Source organism: Onychomys torridus, chromosome X, assembly GCF_903995425.1.
Source record: "Onychomys torridus chromosome X, mOncTor1.1, whole genome shotgun sequence".
Lineage (NCBI taxonomy): Eukaryota > Metazoa > Chordata > Mammalia > Rodentia > Cricetidae > Onychomys > Onychomys torridus.
In genome coordinates this window covers 75,773,735-75,798,960 of record NC_050466.1, presented here as the reverse complement: position 1 = coordinate 75,798,960, position 25,226 = coordinate 75,773,735, and the positions used below count along the sequence as shown (strand labels likewise).

Sequence of the window (25,226 nt, the reverse complement as noted above, 5' to 3'; positions counted from 1 at the left end):
AAAACGAACTTTCACATCTTGCCACAAAGACAGAGAAAAAGAAGGCTGGTAGGAGCTGGTATTGAAAGGTTGAAAGTAGCTTTCAGAACAATATATGAATTCCCGCCTATTGAGTTTGAATAGGAACATAGATATCAGATTGGTTGGCAATGTCTCTCAACAAGGTCCCAACAGATACAAAATATGTAAACATTCTTTCTTGGCCACAGTTTAGTACATTAGGGGTAGATTTCAGTTAGCAACTGAAAATCAGGGGATATACACACAACTGATTTCTATGGTCCTACAGTCCAGGAGTACACACTGTGGCACTGGTTTCTGGGAGTTGCTGCCTTTTGATATAATCAGAATACTGGGTCATAGCTTGTTGGTTAAATGGCTCAAGTTACCTATAAACCTCCATTATGAGACAGAACTGATAATAGTGTGGGTGTATTCCTAACTGACAGCCCTTTCTTGCTCCATTTTGTTTCATTAGTGTGGACCAGCATGGGCTTGCCTTTAGGTACAGGAGAGGAATGCACAACTTCTAGTTCTTACATGTGGAGTGGGGAAGACAGCTATGATTCACTTTGAAAAGAGATGCATGCATACCAGCCTACATCTAAGCTTGGGGCAACACTTCTAGGCTTGAGCGATGACATTTTTGTGTAATAAATGAAAATGAAACTTCATTTGAATTTCATAATTACCTACTACTGGTGTGATTTTGAAGCAGCTGGTAGGTCAATATGGTGCTCTTTTTATGTAATTTAGCACTGAGAAAACCATAATGTTAGATATGCTGCTATTGAGAATTTTCAAATAGCTTTTACCATATATACAAACATTCATAGTAATAATGGTGATGCCATTGCTTGAGACTCTGCTAAGGTAATGTTGGTCTATATTTAACTCATTTAAAAAAATATCTAAAGATGAATGAGGATGATCATAACCCATATCTACAACAGTTGTTTTCATAAATGAGTCAACTGGAGAACCTAACAGCATAAATCCACTCTAATGAATTAAATGGAAACATCATGAATAGATATAATGCTTATAAACTGAACTGAATATTTTCATGAATACACTCTCTGGAACCACATAGGAGATAGCATTGGTGAGCAGCAGGTTGGCAATGAGTAAATGCTGCTCAGCAGGTCAGACATGTACAGCTGGAGAAGGATCTGAAATTTAGCTAGTCTACCAGGCAAAACACAAATTTGGAAAGGAGACGATCCATGCTGCAAATTAAAAATTCTGCATTGACTTGGATATCTAGTATAGCTTGCATACACATAAGAAACATAAATATCTTTGGAGAGAGTTCCAGTAAGCTTTTCCTTTGAAGATTATTTTCCTGTATTTTCGTTTTTGTATTTTTTTAAACAAAATATAACAAAACACCTCCTGTTGCCCTGAATGCTAATGGTGGAAGACTGTTGCTATGGTGATGCTAATTTCAACACTGTTGCCTGTGGACTTCACATGAACTCACTGTTTTAACTCCTGCAAATGTCACTTACAAAATGAAAACCCATTAATGATTAGTGAGGGCATAATGTTCCACTTTAATTAGAATAATAAGAGATGCTGATGCACAAACTACAGGTTTGTGAATCGCTCCTGAGCCTACACTGTCAAAATTAATTACTACAGATGAAGATTTGCTTCTATTTTTTTTTAAAGGAAGCTTCAGAGAAGAACTGTTGTACTTTGACTTCAAAAGAACTAAAAACTCCTTTTATTTTAAATTTAAAGGTTAAAAAAAGAGAACATCGGACCTAGAAATATACATGAAAACTAGCTCAGAAGAGCCAAACATAAATTAAAACAATGGGTCAGACACTTGTAACTCAAGAACTGAGAAGAATACAGCTAATTGCTATCTTTAAAAATATAGTGGGGAACGATGCAGGTAAGTTGTTTAGATGTTTAGAAAATGACTAAGAAAAACATGCTGCGCATGGCAAGCAACTTGATATTGGATTCATGTGTCCACACAAGGAAAAAATGCACAATTAAAACAGCTAGAAATAGATATGTGAAAACCAAAATAATTCCTGTGGCAAGAGACTGATTTACCTTAAAATAAAGTGGCTTACATTTTGAACTCACTTGTACAATTTTTTTTGACATCTCACCTCCATCTCATTTGGAGGGTGCATTCCATGTTTAAATATGTCCATGTGGTTTGCTACAAAATTGCCTGGGATGATTTGGGTTTGGATGTTCTTCTGGTTCATTATTCATTCATTGTGATTATTTTATGTGAAGCCAACCAAAAAGAAGTGATAATTCTTCTGGGATGAGGAAGGGACACTTTTGTAACATTAGACCAGTCAATAGACAGAAGTTGCAAGACTGTAGGCTTTGGCAGGATATGATGAGGAGGGACAACACCATTAGTGTATGGAGTCTCTAGAGAAATCCTTGAAAAACTCCCATCACATTCTGTGTCTAGAGTCAAGCAATATTATGAGGTCTGTAGAGCCATCAAATTACCTGTGTTATCAAGGCAAAAGCTGAATTTGTGGTGGCTTCACTTGGCTCTCTAATATTAAGCCAAGAGTATGTCATTTGGGAAGAAAGCTGACATCTGCTTTCAAAATGGTAAAGCAAGAAGTTAGGGACCTTTGTTTTTCACTATAACTTGTACTACTCAACAAAAGGGATGACACAAAGTTATACAAACATAATAAAGCATCCCTCATACATTATTATGACATTGAAAAAATAGAGGAGGATATTATCAACATGCCCATAGCAGTTATCTGCATAGTTATATGCAACTTAAAGTTGTTCCTTTATCTTTTTTTTTTTGTTCCCCACAGTGACCATTCATTACGTTTGTTATGAGGAGGAAGGTTACAAATATTAACTTAAAAATTATTGAAGTCCAGTTTCAATTTGGAGATCCAGAGAGATGCAGAATAGGTTTTATATTTAGAGAATGAAAATATCTTGGCAGACAAATTAATGTCTTTTTATCAGTCTTTCTGAAAAATGATGTGATAGGATGGCAAACAGCCATCCTAAAATCTGGGGGCAGACACCTCCAGCATGGCACAAAACATGACCATTTAGGTCTCTGGAGTGGAAGCAACTAGATGTTATTTAAACTTTTAAGGAGATGAAACTTTATGGGGAATGTGTGAGCCATCCTCAGACTGATGCTCCTGATGATGATGATGATGATGATGATGATGATGATGATGATGGTGATGATGGTGATGATGATGATGTGGTGTGTGTGTGTGTGTGTGTGTGTGTGTGTGTGTGAGTGTGTGTGTGTATGTGTGTGTGTGTGCGTGTGTACATACATAAACTTACATGTGCATGTGTATGTCCATGTATTGCAGTATTAGTAGGAATCCTAATCATTTATTGACTTTTATTTTCCAAGGAGATGACAGAATTAGTAGAAATCTTCCTCTTAACCCTTTATAGCACTGATGGGGAAAGAGTCATTGAGGATTCAGTGTCTCTGGTGGAAGAGGAAGAGATATTTGTGAAGGCTATACCCGGAAGACAGATCAAATGTATATGAATCTTAACAGGGAGAAGGTCTCTGCTCCATACCCTATCAATGCAGCAGCAATTCTCTAGTAACAAAACTGGATCACCAGAGAGTATGAAATCTCTGATGCTCATAGCAACAACAAAGCTCAACCATTATAACTATCACAACAACCAAAATCAAACAGCCAAACTGCCAGCCTGATTAAGATAAATCACCCTACTAAAGGCATATTTACTTTAGTATCTACTAGTTTATACAATGTATCTGCCCTTACCCTTACAGTACTAGGTGTGCCTAAGGATAAGAAGAAGGAAAAACGAACTAACCAACTAAATAAATAAATTCAGAATAAAGAGACAAAGAAAAATTAGACTCAAATTCAGATATGTTACATTTGTTGGGGATACAAGAGAGAAAAGTGTCTTGTTTGTTGTTTGTTTGAGACAGGGTCTCACTATGTATCCTTTTTTGGTCTAGAACTCATGTAATCCAGGCTGGCCACAAACTCATGAAGATGAGCCTGCCTCTGTCTGGAGTGCTGGGATTAAAGGCATAAGCCAACATATCTGGAAACAAGTAATATTAAAAAATAACCAAATATGTTAAATTATTCAGTAATAAGGGAGATTATCTGGAAGATCAGATCAGTAATTCCAATACAGAGCTGTACCTAGAAAGGAGGCAGCAAATAGAAATGTTAGAAACCATAAACATAGTAACAAAAAGAAATGATGCTCTTTGTAGGCACTTCTGTAGATGGAGCACAGAGAATCAGTGAATTAAAGATAAAGAAACAGACATGACAAAAATTGAGGCTGGAGATGTGGATCAGGTGTAGAGTGCTTGCCTAGCCCTAGGCACTATCGTCAGTATTAAATAAATCACAAGTGGTCTTGTACACACTGTGTTCCAGCACTTGGAAGGTGGAAGCAGAAGAAGTTCATGATTATTCTCAGCTACTTAGTAAGTCAGTGGCCAGCCTGGGCTACATGAGACCCTGTCTCAAAAGCATTTAAGAAAGAACAAATGAGAAGGAAGTTAAGGACTGGAGAGATGGCTCAGCACTTAAGAGTATACTGCTTCTTCAGAGGACCCTAGTTCTGTTCCAAGCACCAACATTAGGTGGCTCATAACTTCCTGCAACTTCAGCTCCAGGGAATTCAATGGATGTGGCCCGCGCTGCATTCATGTGCACATACAGACACATATACATACACATACCTTGAAAAATAATGAAAATCTTTTTAAAAATCATACCAACTGAAACACAAGGAAAAGATGAAAAACAACATAATTTTAATGTAAATGTAATAGTTTTCCAGTATTAGACAAGTTTCTAGAAAGCAGCTATTTTTTAAAATTTAACTTCTTTATTGATTCTTTGAGAGTTTCACAACATACACCCAATTCTGCTCACCTACAGGTCCCCTTCATCTCCTCCCCTCACCCCTGCAGCATCCCCCTCTCCTCTTCCTGCCTCTCCAACACCTCTTCATTCATCCTGGTGGCATTGGGGACCTCAGTGTGTCATATAGTATCCCTCTTTGTCCTATCAGCTTTACTAGCAAAAGTTCATTGTAATGAGTCACTGGTCTAATTCAAGGTCTCTGGTTTCTGACACACCATCATCACTGGATCCTCACCAGAACTCCTCTGGGATAGCCTGTGGCCAGCCTGAGTCTTAGAGATCCTGAGGTTATTGTTCCACAGGACCAGTCCCTTCCATGAACTCCATCAGGTCCTAGAGCTGGCTGCTGCACTTTGGAGAGATGGCCCAACCCCTCACTATAGACGAGAGTGAACTGACTCTGAGGGAAAGGGTGTAGGGAAGCTGACTCTGCCCCCTTGCCTAAGGTGGGTGGCCCCAGTGGCCTGGACTGATGAGCTCAGTTACCACCCAGGCATACAGCCAGGCCTTGGGTTGGCCCAACCTAACAGCTATTGTTTAAAGTATCTTTTTTAGGGGCTGGAGGGATGTCTCAGTGGTTAGGGCACATTTCACTATTTCAGAGGACTGGGGTTTGATACCAGGTACCCACAGGGTAGTTCACAACCATTTGTAACTTCAGTTCTAGGGGATCCAATGCCAGGGACAAGTGTGGAGATATTTTATTTGTGCTGAAATGTGATATTTTATTTGTATGTTAATAAAGTTTGCCTAAAGACCAGAGGTCATAGCGAGCCATAAACAGAAGTCAGGTGGTGGTAGCACACGCCCTTAATCTGATCACATGGTAGGGAGAGTCTCTGTGTGGTCAAGGACACAGCCAAGCATGGTGTCATGAGCCTTTAATCCCAGTACCAACCATGGAGACCTGAAGGTCTGTATAAGACAGGCAGTGACGAGGAAGTCATGTGGCTGGCCTTAGAGCCAATGAGAAGGAAGAACAGGTAGGCAATGGAAGCACAGGTTAGGTAGGAAGAAGCTCTCTCTGGGGAAGCTATGGTATAGTGGTAAGCTAAGGCTAGTTATGTCTATTCGCTATTTCTCTGATCTCTTTGGCTATTACCCCTATATTTGGCTCTGTGTTTCTTATTTAATAAGATGGTTTAGACATTTGTCTACAGGTAAGTGAGCCATGGCTCACATGTAGAGGTCACAGAATAATTGTGTGAAAATGTTTCTCACCTCCCTCCTTTATATGGATTCCATGTATCATTGGGCACCAAGCACCTTTACCAGTTGAGCTATCTCACCAGCCCTCCAGCTCCTTTTCCAATTAAGTTGCAACTTGGTATCATTATGCTGATGCAGTGTAAAGCATTCTTAAACAAAGATATCGTTCAAAGAAGATACCTGATAAACCACCAAGGTAGGGTAAGGTATTTAATGGGCCAGTGACATCCAGCTGTTTATCATAATGTATTTATAAACATTTGTTCTGGATCAAGAGTTTGAAGAAATGAAGAAAAATATAGAGTACAACATGGTAAATTGTGGTAAATATCTTTTTCTCATAACACAGAATTAGCAATGGTTAAAATTATTTTAATCACTGCAGATGAAGATGTCTTGGAGGCTGTTCTGCTACACTATAACCACTATGTTAACTTTGGTGCATATCTTTCTAGGTTCTTACATTTTTACTTTTCAAAATTAAACTTTATTTGAGCTTAGAAGATGATTTTTCAAGGAAGACCACATATATACCTCTGAAAACCCAGTGCTTTGTGGGCCAGCAACTGGGACCTCCTGGCTGCCAGCCCAGCTCCAAGTTCAGTGACAGAGACTGTCTCAAAGAAATGAGGTGGGGGAGCGATAGAGCAGAGCAACTCTAGTGTCATGTTCTGGTCTCTGCATGTGCATGGGCGTATATATCTGCACATACAAATACAAAATGTTCATCTTTATTTTTAACACAGCACCTGTATTTTAAAAGGGAGAGAACTTTAAAATTTACCCCCTCAACATCCATGGTGACAGTTGCTTGTTATACAAAACTAATACCTGAATTAACAACTTCAAACCAGACCCTACTTGTTCTTGACAGTGATTATTGCATATTATAAATCATCGCTGTTTCAGAAATATACAACTGAATCACCACTTCAAATTTGTTTATTCTCAGAGTTCTTCATCATCAGTAAGTATTCATTGCCCAGAAATCTATATATGATTTTCGCATGTTATTCTTTTTGTTTACATCATCTTTCACGTTATTTATGCTCAAGCCCTAAGGAATTTTAACTTCAAAATGTCTCCCAAGGATCTGGGGCAATGGCTCATAGGGTAAAGGTACTTGCTGGAGAAGTCTGGGAACCTAGCTTGATACCTGGAATCCATGTATAGGTAGACAGAGAGAACCAACTCCATAAAGATGTCCTCTGACCTCCACATGTATACTGTGACAGGTTCTGTCCCCCACACATACTGATAATAATAATAATAACAACAACAACAACAATAATAATAATAATAATAAATAATTAATAATAAGCTTTAAGATGTCTCTCCTAACTGGGTCATCCTCTTTATCTATATGACAATCTATATATCATCTTGGTTTGAGGACCATCACCTTTCACCTGGCTTTCATAAAATCCCTTCTAGTGTTTGTTTGCCTGGGCTCCCATTCAATTCATTTGCTTCATCAAGAAAGCTTTATGAGTTTTCTCCTTTCTAGTACTACTTACACCGTTCTTTTTAGTCCCTTGTATTGATCTATTTCTTTCTACTAAAATTCCTTGATATATGACCTCTCTTTTTGAGGTTGATATTAATACCTATTCATCCTTAGTATTAGCTCCATTATCTACTCTTTGCTACACTTTGGTGATGATATCCTAGGCATTAACCAAATGCATCTTCTATACATAATATACTGTCTCATTCACATATTTATAGTACACAAATAACTATGAAAATTTCAATCAGTCAAAAGCATATCTTTAGATAACTCCTTGAAAGTTTTTCTCAGGCAAAGACACTCCTACCATTTAAGTGCATTATAGTTAAAAGGCATTTTACCATTTGTGAGAAACTGTGAAAATGGTAGCAAAAAGCCATCCATTTAAAAATATGACTAAAATAAAACAAAATATAGCAAGTAAAAATAATTTCATGCCAAATTGGCTAATTATGGGTGAAATTGGTCATTTATGTTTCAATACTGATCTGAGACAACCTTGTAAACTCTAACTCTTTAATGAATAATAATGCACTTTGTAGTTTTATGCTTTCATTTTAACATTTGAGAATGGTTCACAAATATACTAATTAATCTCTACCACAGTATGTACTCATATATTACAGGTGTTATTCAAGAGAGCAAATCATAACAGGTGTTAAAGCACAGAGAAAATTCTTGTCTAAGAAGAAATGATAATTCCTGTATCTTGTTCATAGACATCAATACACCTTTTGCATAGAAGTGAAATAAATCCAGAATTTACTATTTTGACTTTTATTTAAATACTATGAAATCTATACCATGATTTTATTGATTTGTTTTTTGAGGTAGTATGTTGCTATGTAACCCAGGATCATTGAACTCATCATCATCTTGCTCCAGCCTCTGGAATGTTGTGATTACAGATGTGTGCCACCACACCCAATGTAGCAGCATCCCACATTAAATTTATCATTTTAATCATAAAGTGTACAATTCAGTATCCATTTCCTCAAGGTTTTCATCAACTCTAACAGAAACTGTTCATCACACTATATGACTCTCTACTTCAAATCCCTCATCTGAGCCCTAGGTAGCTATGAATCTGCTTTCAATCTCTGAATATGACTATCTAGTTACCTCACATGAATGGAATCTTAGAATATTTATTCTCTTGTATCTGACATATTTTCCTTAGAAAACTGTCTTCAAATTTCAAGTATGCTGTATAATAGAATTAAATTAAAATTTAAGTATAAATAATATTTTATTGTGTGTAGAAAAACACTTTGTTTATCCAATTATATGGTCACAAACAGTTGGGTTTCCACTTAGTTCTATTGTGAATAGTGACTCTTTGAATGCTGGTATGTAAGTATCTGTTTGAGTTCCCTCTTTCCATTCTTTTGGGTGTATATTTAAAAGTAAAATTGCTTGATCATATGACAACTTTATGTTTAATGTTGTGAATAACCACCAAATTGTTTCCCACAGTGTTATCTCAATTCTCATTTCTAGCAGAATGCACAAAGATTCCAATTCGTAGACATTGTCACAAGTATTTTTTCCACACTTTTTCATTATAGCCACCCTAAGGGATGTACTGTGGTATCTAATCTTGGGAAAGCTTGTAGTTTTGTTTGTATATGTCCTGAAGGATCAAACCCAGGGCAGTGTGCATACTAAGTGCACACTGCCAGTTAACTATAGCATCAGCCCTTCTTCATGTAGCTTTGATTTATGTTTCTCTAGTGATGAATGACATTTAGCATCTTTTTAAAATGTCTAATTCCTTTTGTGAAGATTGTTTCCATTCTTCTCATTGTAAGTTAAACATTTTGAATGATCATTTTCATTCTCTACAAAATATACTGTGATTTCCTTCCCAGACTAACTAAAGACAATTCCGTCTTTTAGAGCTCATCTTAGGCTCCAGGCTCTAATTGTCTCATGAATATTTCTTCTACTAAGAGAACTGGGGCTGTTCTTGGAGTGCAGGAGTAGCAGTACAGATCTCTGATGCCAAGTAAACAGATATTCCAAATAAATATAATTGGTTAAATAATTCATTAATCAATTAATGCATTTACATGTGAAAAAAACTCATTTCTCTATTTCCACAAGTAAAAACTTGCTAAAAGGGCATTTTTCTTTTTCTTTTTCTTTTCTTTTCTTTTTTTTTGGGTAATCCTAAAGCCCTAGGTATAGTTAGGTGGAACTTTTCTTTTGTCTTGTTTTATGCTGGTGGTTTTTTATAGAACAGTAAACAGACAAGAATTAATTGAGTCCTACATGGAGAACACACATGGGAGAACATATAGGTTGAGTCAGGCAATCAGAAAACCATAATGGAATTAGGGAGATCAGTTAGAAGTTGGCATATCAGTGATAGTAGATTAAATCTAGACAATAATAGCAATGGATACCATGAGAAGTGGTTGGATTTTCAGGATATTGGTAAGAAATAATAAAAAGATCATTTCCTCTCTGGGGTTCTGGAAAAAATCAGGACTGAACTTCCACAACTTTTAAAAAAATATCTACCAGATATAGTTTGATCAGTTGTGAAAAAATTAAAGGTAACATTTGACAACAAGTGCACATCATTTTTCAACATTCAAAACAAGTCACATTGGGGCTGGAGAGATAGCTTAAAGGACCAGGGTTCAATTCTCAGCATCCACATGGTGACTCACAACTGTTGGTAAATTCAATTCTGGGGATCTGACATCTTCACACCAATGCACATAAAATAAAGTTAAATAAATTAAAACAAAAAACAGTAATAAAAAAACAAGATATATTGTCTGCCAAACTGTTGCTATTTATGGCTGTATAAATAGCATGTAGTTCCCTTGGACTACCTTAACATAGTATCAAGGGAAGTCTTAAGCAGTTCCAACCTTTAAAAGATGGACTTCTTTGAAAAGACCACATGAAATATGGAAATTTAGAAAATATTTTTGTTATAATATTTAATCAAAGAGCTTAGAATATCCTAGTGGTGGCTTGGACAGAATTAGTTGTCAAACACTAAAAACTGAGTTTAAGTTTAGTTTTATAAAGAACAACTTTTAAAAGATATTTATATATATTCTGGTTGCATATGTGATGCTATCTTGTCAGTATCATTCTTCCTTATGGAAGTTGATAGAGCAATTGTATTTTATGTCATCCATTAAAATTATCGTAGATTTTTAAGGTATGTTATCACTATATATAACAATAATGTTTATTATATCTACTGCTATTGCTTAATAATCCTTGTAATCATATTACTGGTTTTCTATTTTCTTTTTTATAATACAAACAATTAGAAAAGGGTAAACAAAGTACAAAAATCTAAGTTGAAAAAATTCTGTGGATAATTTCGGCAAAAGATGTTACAGACAAGCTGGATTGTCTGAATAAAGATATCAAATTGAGAAATTTATTCATCAGCCATAAGTAGTCCTTTCCACTCTCTATTCTTCTATTGTTGTTGTTTGTCTTGTTTTGTTTGAGACAGTGTCTGTAATATAAGCCTGACTGTCCTGGAACTCACTATTTGTAGACTAGGCTGGCCTTGGACTCAAAGAGAACCACTTTCCTCTCCTTCCTGAGTGCTAGGATTAAAGGAGTGCATGACCATACCCAGCTTTCCCTCTATTCTTTGGAAAGCTGGGTGGTTAAAATATTTCTTCAATACACAACTAGAATGGTTTGGTGTTGTAGAATCCTACTTTAACTGTGTAAAGGTGTGTTACTTGTGTTTATGCTGTATTTGTTTAATGGTGTAAGGATGTGTGTTTAGTTATGAAAAGATGTGTTGGATTTGTTTCACCTTGCTTGACTAAGGTACCTGATTGGTCTAATACAAACCTGAATGGCCAATAGCTAGGCAGTATAAAGAATAGATGAGGCTTGCTGGCAGAGAGAAAAAAATAGAAGGAGAAATCTAGGTTTTGGAAAAGAGATGAATGAAAGAAGAAGGAGGAGAGAACATGGGACATGCCTGGGGCAAGAAGCCAGGTGGCCACCAGCCAGCCAGACGTAGAGAAGCAAAATTAAGATATACAGAAGAAAGGTAATGAGCTCAGAGGCAAAAGGTAGATAAGGAGAAGCAGGTTAATTGAAGTTAATAGAGCTATCCAGAAACATACCTAAGCTAGGCTGAGCACTAAAAACCAATAAGTCTCTGTTTCATGATTTGGGAGCTGGTTGGTGGCCCAGAAGACAAAGCCTGGTACAGATTCCAGTTTCCCCAAGCACTACTGAGCTGCTGAGGTATTTTTCTATTCTTGCTCAATGTTTTTTAATTTAAAAAAATCATGTTTATGTTTCTTTTCCTGATGCTTTATTGAATTAATTCTATAAATTTTTGGCCAGAGAAGCTACTGTAAAACTATTGTCTAAACTGTCACATTGATTCCACATTCCTCTGCTCATCTAAGAGCCTTTGGAAGGGAGCTCTTTTGTACATTCTGTTGGACACCAGGGCTTTTAGCTTTTAATTTACAGAGAATAGTCTATGTCTGAGCCCTCTGCTAGAGTCACAGTCAAATAACTTCTCAGGAAAACCAACTTTGTAGTTTGGCATGTTTTCTCCCTTCTCCCATGTTAATTTTTTTTCCAGTTCATAAGTAGAGACATGATTAGCATGCTTCCAATCTACCAGCCAGTCAAGAAAGATCAAACTTCTGCCTTTCCATTGACATACTCTCTTTCAGCTTATGCAGTTTCTACAGCAATATATTCAAGGATGTGGAATATAATTGCTAATTTTGTTTAATGAATGAGGCTGAGCATTGTGAAGATGTCTTTTGCTATTTTGCAGTGTGCACAGTAAAAAAATGGCTTAGTGACTAAAAATACGTGAAATATGAGTTAGATAAATAGCACTAAGTTCCTTGATAATATAAGCTATTTAAAAAAGATGTCATTAGATGACTGCTTTCTCTGTAAATGATAAACACTCCCAAAGGCTCCATAAAATGTATTTGATAAAAGACTATTTTTCAATATTTAGGTATTTATGAAATTAATCAAATTTCTGTATGTTTGATAATGACAACTAATATTAACAGAGACAGGCAAGAGAATAAGTTGGGAATAACTGAATGCCAAATTTGAAGTGTTTTCTTCCTAACTGGATGCCAACATGGCTCTGCTCCATTGCATGTAAGGTATTTTTTCACCTTCTTCACTCCAACTTATGTTGCAATCTTTGAACATTAAGATTCAGACATGCAGGGTTGGGGATTTAGCTCAGTGGTAGAGCGCTTGCCTAGCAAGCACAAGGCCCTGGGTTCGGTCCTCAGCTCAAAAAAAAAAAAAAAAAAAAAAAAAAAAAAAAAAAAAGATTCAGACATGATCATACTCACCAAACAACTTTGGCTTCTGAAAATAGCCTGTGAGTTTTAATATACTAAGAGGACTGGAAGATGGTTTTCTAAGAAGTTCTCACAACAGTTTTGACACTTGAAACTGCTAAATGATCAAATGATCACATTTCTTTCTCTAAAACAGTAATTTCTTTTTTGCATTGTAATTTTTTATGTGTGCGAATGTTTTATCTGGATCTGGGTCTGTGCAGGGTGTACCTCCTACCCTCCATGTCCAGAAGAGGATGTAGGATCCCCTTGAACTGGAATTAGGGATAGTTGTAAGCTGCCATGGGGGTTCTGGAAAATAAACTCTGCTTCTCTGGAAGAGCAGTAGTGCCTCTTATCCACTGAGCCATCTCTTCAGCCCCAGAAAACAGTAACTTTAAAATTTTTTCATTTATATGATAGTGCAACCAGCCCAATCAATTAATTCTTTCTTTTGGTCGTGACCAACTGAACAAAATAAATGAATGGACCAATGGATTAATTTATTTTGATCATTACTAATCCCAGTGGAATTTTTAATAATAAAATTATTTAATTTTTAACTTTTATTTATCCTCTCTCTTTCTCTCTTTGTGTGTGTGTGTGTGTGTGTGTGTGTGTGTGTGTGTGTGTGTGTGTGTTGCATGCATATCACGGTGTGCCATGTGGAGGTCATAAGACAACTTTGTGGAGTCAGTTCTTGCCTTCGATCCTTCCAAGGGTTCCAGGTCTCCAACTCAGGGCATTAAGCTTGCATCCTCATGCACCTTTTCCCACTGAGGCACCTCAGCAGTCCCAAGAGTAAAAATAGTTCATAGTAGTTGAGCATGGTAGCAAATGAGATAGGCAGATGTCTATGAATTCAAAACCAGCCTGGTTTACACAGAGTTCTAGGACAGCAGAAAGCTACATAGTAAGAGCATGGTTTTTTGTTTTTTGTTTTTTTTTTTAAACAAACAAACAAAAAAACCACAATATTTTTATGGAATTTTTCTAATCTGACACTTTCTATTTCTTTATAAGAATAGCTGTTAGGACTGTAGCTCAGTTTTCAGTGATTAGCCATTAGTATTCATTATAATTTTATATGTGACATATTATATACCAAGTACTAACAATGATAGTAAAATGCATATGACCTAAGTACTTTCCTGGAGTATAAAACTTAACTGGAAGAGAAGAGATCTGACCCCACCAAAATATTTCCAGAATTAAACTAGAGAGGTGGCTCGGGGTATTAGAAAGGGGATTATATTGGTCTTTGCTAACCCTAAAATTTATTCTAAAGTAACTTTCAGCTCTCTGTCTCTCTGTCTCTGTCTCTCTCTCTCTCTGTACATATGTGCATTCAACTATAACTGTTAAAACCCTTTTTAGTCTTTACTCTGCACTTTTCATAGACCTTTGATTTCCTAGAACTGGACATGACGTATAAAGGGCAAGTAAGTTGCCCCATTCATCTTACTTTTCTTTTCTTTCTCTAATTGAAAGGAACTTTCTCAAATTAAAGCATATACTGTATAAGTACACCTTAGATTTCAGACTGGACTTGTACAAATCAGTGACTCTTATCTAGTACCAAGCTGTAATAATGATTCGAGAGATTATAGAGAAGCACTAAGTACAGATAAAACACTCTTCCCCAGAATGTCAGACATGTCACTCTAAAATGTCAATTATAATCTCTATGATGTGTATTCACTGCATATTAGCAGATGCATGTTTTAAACTTTCTTACAAAAACACGGACATTCAAAAGAAGGCATTTCAGTGTCAAAAAGCTGGAAAGTGCTCCTGTGACTATGTTCATAATTCTATGAATTCCAAGCCTATATACAGTAAACAACCCATGCAGACCCTATTTACAATAAGCAACCCAGGCAGACCAGTATATCCTACTAAAACATTTTATAGAGACTTTCAAGTGTCTTTCTGGCACTTAAATGCTACTAACAAGATTAACAAGCAGGTCTGGGAAGTATTAGCATGTTTATAAACCAGTCTGTTAAGGTCGTTCATTCCTCTGACATTGCCCAGGAAATGAACCACAAAATGACTGTTAATAACTCCCTCTCTCCCCCATCTGCATTTATATGTTCATATATACACATGAATAAAATATTCACAATTCTCATCTTTTAATTGTAGCTATGAAGGTATTTTCATATTGACTTTTGCTGTGCCTGCACATCTCAGCTTCTCCTGCTCCATCTATATAGTTCACCCTAGTCTATCATTTGATTCATTTTTTAATTAATACTTTTAGATTAGCATGCAGTGATTACATATTCAGAAAGATTTTTAATTAACCTTTTTGGTTAACACATTATCTTCAGAAACATATTACTTAGGCTGGAGAAATAGCTGAGTGAGTAATAATCACTTGCTATGCAGCCCTAAGGATCTGAGTTCAAATCCTCAGTATCCATATAAAAAGCTGGGCATGGCTACACACACATGTAACTCCAGTGCTCTGAAAGATAGGAGGATCATTGGACCTTGCTGTCTGTCAGTTCCAGATTCAGTAAAAGATGCTTGTCTCAAGAAATTAAGGGGAGAGTGATGAGGCAGCTGACATCCTTTTTTGGCCTCTTTTCATACATGGGTTTGTATAACTCCCTCCATATATGTGTATAAAATGTTTATAAGACACATGTGCCCCCACATACACCATATTGGTTGCCCTTTTAATGTCTTGATGAATGAGTTATTGTATAAGAAGTATTTTTCCTCCATGAGTAACACATACAGTAACACAAAGCTCAATGCTTAGGGACATTATGACTATGGTTGATCCCAGACCATATACATTCATCTTGTATGGGAATTTGACTAGGACTTGACTTTATTTTATCTGGAAAGTGGGAATGGTGTCAACTTTAAGGATCGGATCAAGTGTAGAGTTGTTCAGATAGACTTAGAGTTGAGAATATGAAATGAAATACATTCTAGGATATCTATTAGGTTACTTAGCCCTAATCTCAGGAAAGCTCTAAAAAGAAGTAGTGGGATGTAACTCAAAAGTCTTTTGCTATTTTTAGCGTAAGTGCATATCAACATGCTTATACTAGGACTGACAATTTTTTCCCCATCCTTTATTCCCCAAAGCTACAAAGAGTATCCAGTGATCTCCACGAGACAGTGGTGACAGAAGAATCTGAATGTGTAGGTAAGCCAAAGTAAAAACTACCAGCATTAAAAAGAAGGACCAATAGCATTGTAGGGGTGATGTCTAAGGTAGCACATCCCAGTGGTAGACTGGCCACACTTGGTTATCCTAAGAGCCAGTTTTCCATACATTAATAATGTACAGGAAGAATAGGCATACAATGATAGTGTTGATGATTTTAAATATCAGATCTCTACCTATTTATTAATCTTTTTATTTTTTTCGAGACAGGGTTTCTCTGTGTAGTTTTGGTGCCTGTCCTGGGTCTCACTCTGTAGACCAGGCTGGCCTCAAACTCACAGAGATCCATTTGGCTCTGCCTCCTGATTGCTGGGATTAAAGGCATGTTCCACCATCGCCCAGTAAGTAATCAAATTATTTTTTCTCCAGTGTTTCTTCATTATCACATATCAACACGTTGTGATAAGGATTCAAAATAAAGGCAACTAAGTGCTTCATTGTACAGAAAGGGGCCCTAGCCAACCATTCAGCATACAGTAAGTGCATATTAATGTGGATTTTCTTTCTGTGACCATGGCTATGAAAAAAATCTGTTTACAGGAAGCTTTATAAGAAGGAAAAATGACCAAAAGGGAAAACAAAACTTTATTCTAAACCAACAAAGGAGCAAGTGAAAAAACATTATACTTTGTGCTGACTATCTGATATCCAGTGGCTTTGGGGACTAAAATGGAAGTGGAGAAGCTGAGAAAGAAAACTAGAAAAAACACTTGAAAGTTTCAGAAAGAGCACCAACACTTCTCAGTTTCATTCACCCAGTAGTTAATGAAATCACAAAAGATGTGGTCACTTGCTGAATGCTGACAGTGAGCCAAACTTCATTTAAGACCTGTAGTCAGGAGCCTTTCAGATTGCTGACGAGGAAAGCAGATTTGTTTTTGTCTTTTGTACAAGGATTTTAAAATTTTCTATGTGATAGTGCTGATTTATACAATGCTCTAATAGTATATTTTTTAAGAAGAAAGTTATGCACATACGCAGGGTATGAGGAAGTGAGGGGGGACAATGAATACATGCTCTGTCTACCCCCACTTCACTCACTCCATCTCCTGGAAGGAGAGGTGGATTGAATAGGATTTGAAATTTTACTGCTGAGAAACGGACATTTTCTGTATCCAGGTCAGTGTTCAAAGGCCGAATGCTCTAAGAAAATTATCTGAAGGGGAGAGGCAGTTCAGGGTAATTAAGTTATTTTAAAATGTTGTCTGGGCTGCTGCCCTTTGTGAAGGGAACAGGATGCTTCTTCCCAGGGGGACAGGATAAGAGGCAATCAGAGATGCCTAGGAGAAGCTCAGGAATGTTTGAGACTTTGCACATATCTCAAACTGGATGGGAACTCTTAAAATTAAAATAAACTAATTTGAACATGACTATATTTGGTTCCTAGAAAAATTCCAAATATGTAGTTCACCCTGGGTGCATCTCTCTGAGCATTTCCCCCAAATCCTAATACTAGGTTTAGTTTGAAAGGAGATGGGAAAAGCTACTCACAAGTTTTGTGTGATATACTATGTATATTAAGCTATACATATTATAATTAAGGGTTTTTAAAAGCCTACACATATGTTTTAACTGTAGTTATTATAGCATATATATTATGTATATATATTCACTTTGAAGAACTACATATATAGACTTTCAGCATCCTTATATAAACTAAAACCTTACAATGTATGACATTTTCTTAAGACTATGGCTATCAAATTCCCAGCTCCCAAAGTAGATCCTACACACAATACTCAGTGAAACGTGCTGTATCATAAATGTTAAGCAGCACTGATCACTAGGAAAGAGAAGAGGATTAACAAATAGTATTTAGGAAAACAAAAGACGCTAATTTTTTTTTTTAAACAAAGCCAGGACTTAGAGAGATCTCAGTAATTACTTCTACATCCATGTTTTTCTCATTTTATTAGTTCTTTGAGAATATGGTAGAATGCATAATGAGTTTTAATGTATTCACTCTCTCTCCTTACTCCTCCTTGATGTATTCTTCCTTTGTTCCTCCTCCTCCTTCTTTGAAAACCCATAGAATATACTTTCTGCTGCCCATATACTCCTGGATGTGTGGCTTTCACTGAGCATAGTTGACCCACCAGATATCACACCATTAAAGAAAATGGACTCTCTCTCTCTCTCTCTCTGAGCCAACATCAGTTGTCAACATCTCCTCAGCTAAGGTGTGGGACTTTGCTCCTTGCTCTATACTCCATGCTGTTTCCTTGTGTTTAAGGGGAAACCCAGGCTCAGGTGGACTGAGTGAAATGTCAAATCATACTAGTAGATAAAGAAAGACAGACTATGGGATTCTAGTTTGGGTAGTGCTAGGAATAGAACTGAAGAATTTATACATGTAAGAATTCAGCTTTTGATATATATGAATCAGATGTGTCTGTTATGTGTCATTTCCTATGCATCAAGCAAAGTGAGGCAAGAGAAACTCAACAAAAATTGTAGTATAGGGGGATGGAGATGTGGCTTAGTTGTACAAAGTACTTCTAGCACTTAAATAGTAGCTCACCCTCTTCAGACCTTGACAGAAAGAGGCACAAACAGTACATAAACATACATATGGGCACAATTCTCACACATATAAAATAAAAATAACAAAATAACAAAAAAGTTTGTAACCCAGTATGTTTTAAACATTAGACTTTATGTCCAGATGGTATGAGAGATGCATTCAAGTCATCAATCTAAACTGATACAGAGAAGGTAGAATTGTAGCTCAGTGATAGAGAACTTGCTTAGGCACTGGGTCCTAGGCCTAGCATGGGGGAAAATGATTCATAAAAGTGAGGAGGTAGAAAAAATCTGGAAGCTGAAAAGTACAGAAAGTTATTGTCATATATTCATTAATTTCACTCACTTTTGAAATATTTATCAAGCGTGAGCTGTGACATAATCCACTAGAAAAATAGATCCAGTGTATCTTCTTCTTGAGTCTCCTATTTAAGTTATGATTATACAATTTAGCTTATGAAACCATGAGAAAGCAATGTAAAGAATTTTTCATAGACGTATGAGGCATAGAAGTGACTAATGTCTACATCTCTCAGTGAACTCTGCAAAACCAAAGGCTGGACTGAATACTCTGCATAGCGCTTTTGTATCTTATTAACTTTCTTTCAGCTAATATCTCAACCTGAGTTGTTTTCATGATTATATCATCAATTAAGCAGTACTGACTATTTCTTTACTGTACTTTCAGAACTTAATGAGACTCCACTAATGTGACCTTTGGAACCATCAAACTGTGGAGGAGAAAGCACAGCAGAGAAGATTGACCTCTGGGTTATCTTTCTTTACGAACGCCTTTTGAAAAGTCAGAGCATCAGGGTTTTGACAGTGATGTCCAAATTTTAATGACTCACATATATTTACCAGTGTTCTCAAAGACTGACAGCTCAAATTAGACAGTTGATTCTGTTTTACATTTATTTCATATCATCATTGGTGCCAAATGGTTAAGTAAAGGATTTAATAACATTTGTTCTTTCCATCCTGATAAGATTGATGGTACAATAAGAATCCTCAAGAGTGTTATGAAGATTCATTTTCACTCGTGTACAAAACTGTCACAAGCAATTTCTATTTCAAAGCTAACATTCAGAGAGTGAGTGAATGTCAGGACTGGAAATGGCCTGTAATATCATGTGGCTCTGAGTCTCTGGATGACAGAAGGAGAAACTGAGGCCAAAAAGTCAAAGTGATTCACAACTACACAAAGAGCTAGTTTATGTAGAGATTGAAACTAGATTTTAAACTCTTTGATGCACTATTTTATTAACATTTCCATTACATAATGTCAGCTGGTATAAGTTGCTTTGAAGGAAAAGATACACAAAATGAATTTTACCGGAGAGAGCACAAACCTGTACACTGCATGATATGTTCATAGTCTATAAATAGCTTTGCCGGGTTTCTACTAATATACAAACTAAATGCCAGAATACTAGTGTTCTTAGGGTAGCAAGATAAAAATTAGAAATGAAACCTGAAAATTGGTGTTGAAATTAGAAGTACTATGGTGGGGCTGGGGATTTAGCTCAGTGGTAGAGTGCTTGCCTAGCAAGCGCAAGGCCCTGGGTTCGGTCCTCAGCTCCAGAAAAAAGAAAAGGAAAAAAAAAGTACTATGGTATGAGGGAAAGGTAGTGTCAAGATCCCAAGGCTACTGGAGTTAAGGAACATAAATACAAAGATCACAGTATGGTCTATGAACTTAAACTAGAATGTAGATTGACAAGACACAGAAGAACACCAATATAAAAAGATAGGTGTAGGTAGTTGGCCACAATTCCCTGCAAAGAATCAAATGCTCATACTTCTGGAGCTATGGTAATAACAGGTCATAGAACACTGGATAGTCAGAACCCAAACCAGTAATTTTATCAGACACAGCAGTGCTAATGAGAGATGTTGAGTGAAATAAATGTTGACTTCAGCCAGGTAACTTTTCTTTGCTAAGCAAGATCCAACTAGAAGGTTTTGAGTAACTCAGACATGTTGAATGGCTGTAGAAACATGCCTGGATTGAAAGTAGTGAAAGGGCACGTCAAGGTTTCTCTCTGTGTGTGTCTCTCTGTCTCTGTCTCTGTCTCTGTCTGTCTGTCTGTCTGTCTCTCTCTCTCTCTCTCACACACACACACACACACGCACGCACGCACGCACGCACTCAGACACAGACACAGACACAGACACAGACACACACATACACCACTCTGGCCAGTAGGAAAAGATGGAAACTCACTTGAACATAAGTTCCCTTGTGAGTGGTCTATGTTAAATAAACAACAAACAAACAAACAAACAAACAAACAAATAAAAATAACTACACTTAGTTTTCCCAGAACCCCATTTCTGACTCCTCCATCAAGCACCTCAGAAATAGTTAGGAATGAACTGAATGCAATGCTTTATTGCTGATTGAGTCAGCAGGTTCACTACTGGATTTTATTAGCAGATTCCTCCCAATAGTTAACAACCATAGCGTCTTTTAAGGAGGGAAAGGACCAGATCGTCTAAAAATCCAATCCTTCCTAAGGGACAGCTGGCAGAAATATAAGGTAAGTCAGGTAATCTGGTAATACAGAAAAGTAGCAGAAAATCAGACTTCAGCTAGAACTAATCCATGTAGAACAGGTTATGACCTCAATTGGGGACAGCAACTAGCATTTACATTCTTCATGAGTGAGTGGAGACTAGAGACGGTGCTAACAAATTTAATAACCAATATCTGGGCCGTTCTACTCATGAAATCCCAGGGAAGATATTACAGAGCTGGAAAAGATCCAGGGAAAAACAGCCAAGATGATCAAGGGGAAAGCTGATCTTTCATTCAAGGTCAGACTAAAAGACTAAAAAGGATTAACATTTCTCAAAGCAGGAAGATGGAAATAAAAAGCATTAGTCAGTGGAAGTGAGATAAAAGTCCACAGTGGGTAAATATAAATGTCTTCATTGATTTCCAAACCATTTAACTAGGGCCATTTGTTGAGGTCAAGGGATGTAGACTGAAGAGAAAGTAAAACATGCCTTGATTTATATAGAATTCAATCTACCCATAGGAGTTATTTCTAAGATCAGACTGAAGCAACACATGGAGAAAGTTTTACATAGCTTTGTGTAAACTTTGCTGTCAGTCATTTTCCAATACATCATTAGCCACTGGACATGATGCACTCTAGTTTTTGAGATGAAAATTACTAGGTTAACTGACAAAACAAACAAACAAACAATCAACACCACTCATGCCTCCATATGGGATAGAGGCCTGGGCTAGTTGCCATGTCAGCCTGATTCAATGCGATTTTTTTTATGCTTTTATTATGGCATCTATGTTGGAACATCCTGCATGCAAGTTTGGGATTCCTAAATTCTTCTGACAGTCCAGAACACAGAAGAATAATTTTCTATCTCATTAAGTAAGCAAGAGAATCCTAGTTCTTGGCTCTGTTTGGTTTACCCATATGGGAGTATGAAACATAAAAAGGTGAAAGAAATCCTAACAGAATGCAGCAGCTGGTTAAAGGCTATTATACTGAAATTTTCATGAGTTTGACAGTAGGCCAAAAAACCACAAAATGGCAGAGAGTAGAAAAGGCAGTTGTAACAGGTTGAACAATGTTGGTGATTATTTTTTCAGTGGCAATGAAAACTGTAATCAAATAACCTGATAGAGGTACTGTCAGAATAAGAGAGCCCCAAAGGAGAGAGAATATGAAATCTGTAACAATGATGTATGCTACAGGCTAATAAACTAGACAAACATGTAGTCTGAAGTATCAAAATGGAAGTTCATATGAAAAACTGGTGTCAAGACATGCATAAACACTGCCTGATTTCCACTTCACAGCAAAACTCTTGTTAATGTCATAACACCTCAAGAATGAATGCCCAATTCATTAATATTGTCTTGTGCTATTGGTATACAAACTTCTATTGGTATTTAAACTTTTGTTATTTGAATAATCTGCCATTGAAAATACAAAGCTTTTAAGCATTTAGCTGAGAACATAACTTGGTTTTGCCAATGGGAATCTGTGATAGGGGGAAGGGCTGCAAAATACCATCTTCTAGGCACAAGAAAGGTATGCACTCACAGCACCTGCCTTTACTGGATCCAGAGCTGCCAACAGTCTTCTATGGACTCGAGAAGGCCTCATGGGATCCCCTACAGCTAAACAAAGTCTGGCTACTAACAAATTCTGGGATAGGGGAGTCATTGTCTTCAGTTGTATACCAACTAATAAGCCCACCAAGAATCAATAGAAAGTTCCAAACTCAGGGTCAAACAGAAGGCCATGGTTAAACTCATTGGGTCATGAAACAAAAGTCATGAATGTAGAAATGAACTTCGTAGGGAAGAAGGAGGGTTTGGTAAGCATGGGGAAGAATAATTAGAATATTGTACTTACCAAATTATTTTCAACTCAATGTCATCTTGCTATTTTGGACCAATAAAGCATCTTTGATTATGAATGTTTTTATTTTTTGCCAGAACATAACATCACTCAACCTTATACTTAAAAATGATTTGCTTTAGCTGTGGAGTGCTCAGCTCTAAAGAAAAAATATATATCACACTCCCTCTCGACCCAGAGCTGAGTTATCATTGCAGAAGAGGGGGCTGAAAGATTCCAAGAGCTGTAGTAGTGGACATTCACAAAGAAACAATATTAGCTGGGTATGATGTGGCCATTGCACACATGACGTCATAGCAACTGTGAATGCATGCACATGGCCAAAGTCTGGCATGGAAGGGGGACAGGGTCATGAAGTCCCAGCCAGACTGAGACTCTATTGGCAATTGATGGCTGCTGGGGAAGGGAAAGTCAGTTTTCTTCCAGGATGTGATCTTAGAGAGGCTACAGAGGGTTTAGAAACAAAGCACATGAAGTTGGGAGGGAAAAGTGATGGAAAGACAGGTGGGGAATTGAAGGGCAGAGCCTAGGGAGCAGATTTGATCAAAACACATTACAACCATGGATGAAACGCTCCAATAATAAAATGAATTTAAAATAATAATTTCTTTTACATATATGTTAGACAATAGTTATGAATAATAAAAAATGTCATTAGAGTATTTATTATAATGTATATTTTATAAAGATTTATTTTCTGGTGAACTAACAAGTCTGGAATATCTTAATCAGAAATGAAATCTGCACTGACAATGACACTGATGTAGTAAACGTTCCATAAAAATACATACACATATTGAAATCTATATATTATTTAGTAAAACGTATACCTTACATTGATGTTTACAATATGTAATTTAGAGTCATGATATGAATAAATTCAATATAAAAATAAAAAAACTATTTTGAAAAGGAAGAAAATTGTAAAGTAGGATGAAAACATATTAAAGAAGCCTTTTAAAGTTAGAAGATACCTCATTTGAGAAAAATTTAATAAGATAAAAGTTAAACCATATTCCTGAAGAATGTGTCTCGCTCTAGAGAGCCCCTAAAGTCACTTCATCGTCATGAAATCACATTTCTTGAGAACTGAGGTAATGAAGATCTAGGACTGCAGTTATTGTTTTGGAACTGAATTATAAAGAATTGATGGGTAGCAGAAGAATAAAAACAGCCTTGATAAAAGATGGCAGGTTGAAAGAACTGGGAAAGCATTTAATATTTGTATTCAGACTCAAGTCAGAAGAAAGTTCAAAGACTTTAGTTGCTACTGAAGACTGTTTCATGAACCCAGTTACTCCTAATTGTTGATGGGGGTAGCCACTTCAAAGTTAGATTTAAGTTAGACCCTTGCACGATTGATGAGAGAGTTAAACCATCATAATAACTCAATATTCTTTCTCCTTTCCTTTCCGTATCAACTCAATATATCATAATTTAAGTTTCATAGAACATCCATCCTTTGACTCTTTTCCTTTGACTGGCACAAATGGACCCAGAAAAAGAGTTCCACTCTGATGCTATTAGGTAACAAAGGCTGAAAGCTACGTATTGAGAATAAACAGCTCAGCTCCACAAATTCTGGACTATGTGCCTATGGGTTATGTGACATATAATTCATTTAAACAGTTAGTGTAAATATCACTTGATAAATCTTCCACTTCTGTCTGAAGAAGAAATGCAGAAAACATCTACATAAATAATACTTTTCTGTCAAATAATCACTCCCACAATCAAAGATATTACCTGGATATTTTGGTTCTACTGTGAAAATTCTGCTCACCCTCAAAAACACACCTTATATGGTTCATAAAATGTGTTGTTCCTGAAAGTGGTTCCCTATTGTATCAGCAAATTTACAGGGCTAATTTCAGTATGAGTTTACTACCCAAGCTTCCTTAGGAGTAAAAAGAAATAGGTATTATAGAAGAAGGCAACCGCTTTGAAAAAGAAATTAGTTTGTGAACATCTACAGTAAGTGCTCCTTTAAGAAAGTGATTCTTTTGACTTACTTGATATAGTAGGGCACTTTGTTTGGTGAGATGGCTCTCTCCCAGGGACCCTGGACTGAAGCTGCAAAAGGATACAAAAGAAAGGCAAGGAGGTCAAATCCATGGCTAACAGTAGAGATAGCATTATATCAGC

The 25,226-nt window shown here is 36.6% G+C and overlaps 1 protein-coding gene across 4 annotated transcripts in view; it reads right to left on the bottom strand.

Moving 5' to 3' along the window:
- The window catches only part of Dmd (dystrophin), a 1,920,150-nt gene that overhangs the window by 182,262 nt on the left and 1,712,662 nt on the right, over positions 1 to 25,226 (bottom strand). For all 4 annotated transcript variants that reach the window (XM_036174407.1, XM_036174408.1, XM_036174405.1 and 1 more), the window contains one exon: positions 25,094 to 25,154. In XM_036174407.1, the coding sequence (XP_036030300.1) occupies positions 25,094 to 25,154 (61 nt within the window). The remainder of the gene's footprint in view (positions 1 to 25,093; positions 25,155 to 25,226) is intronic.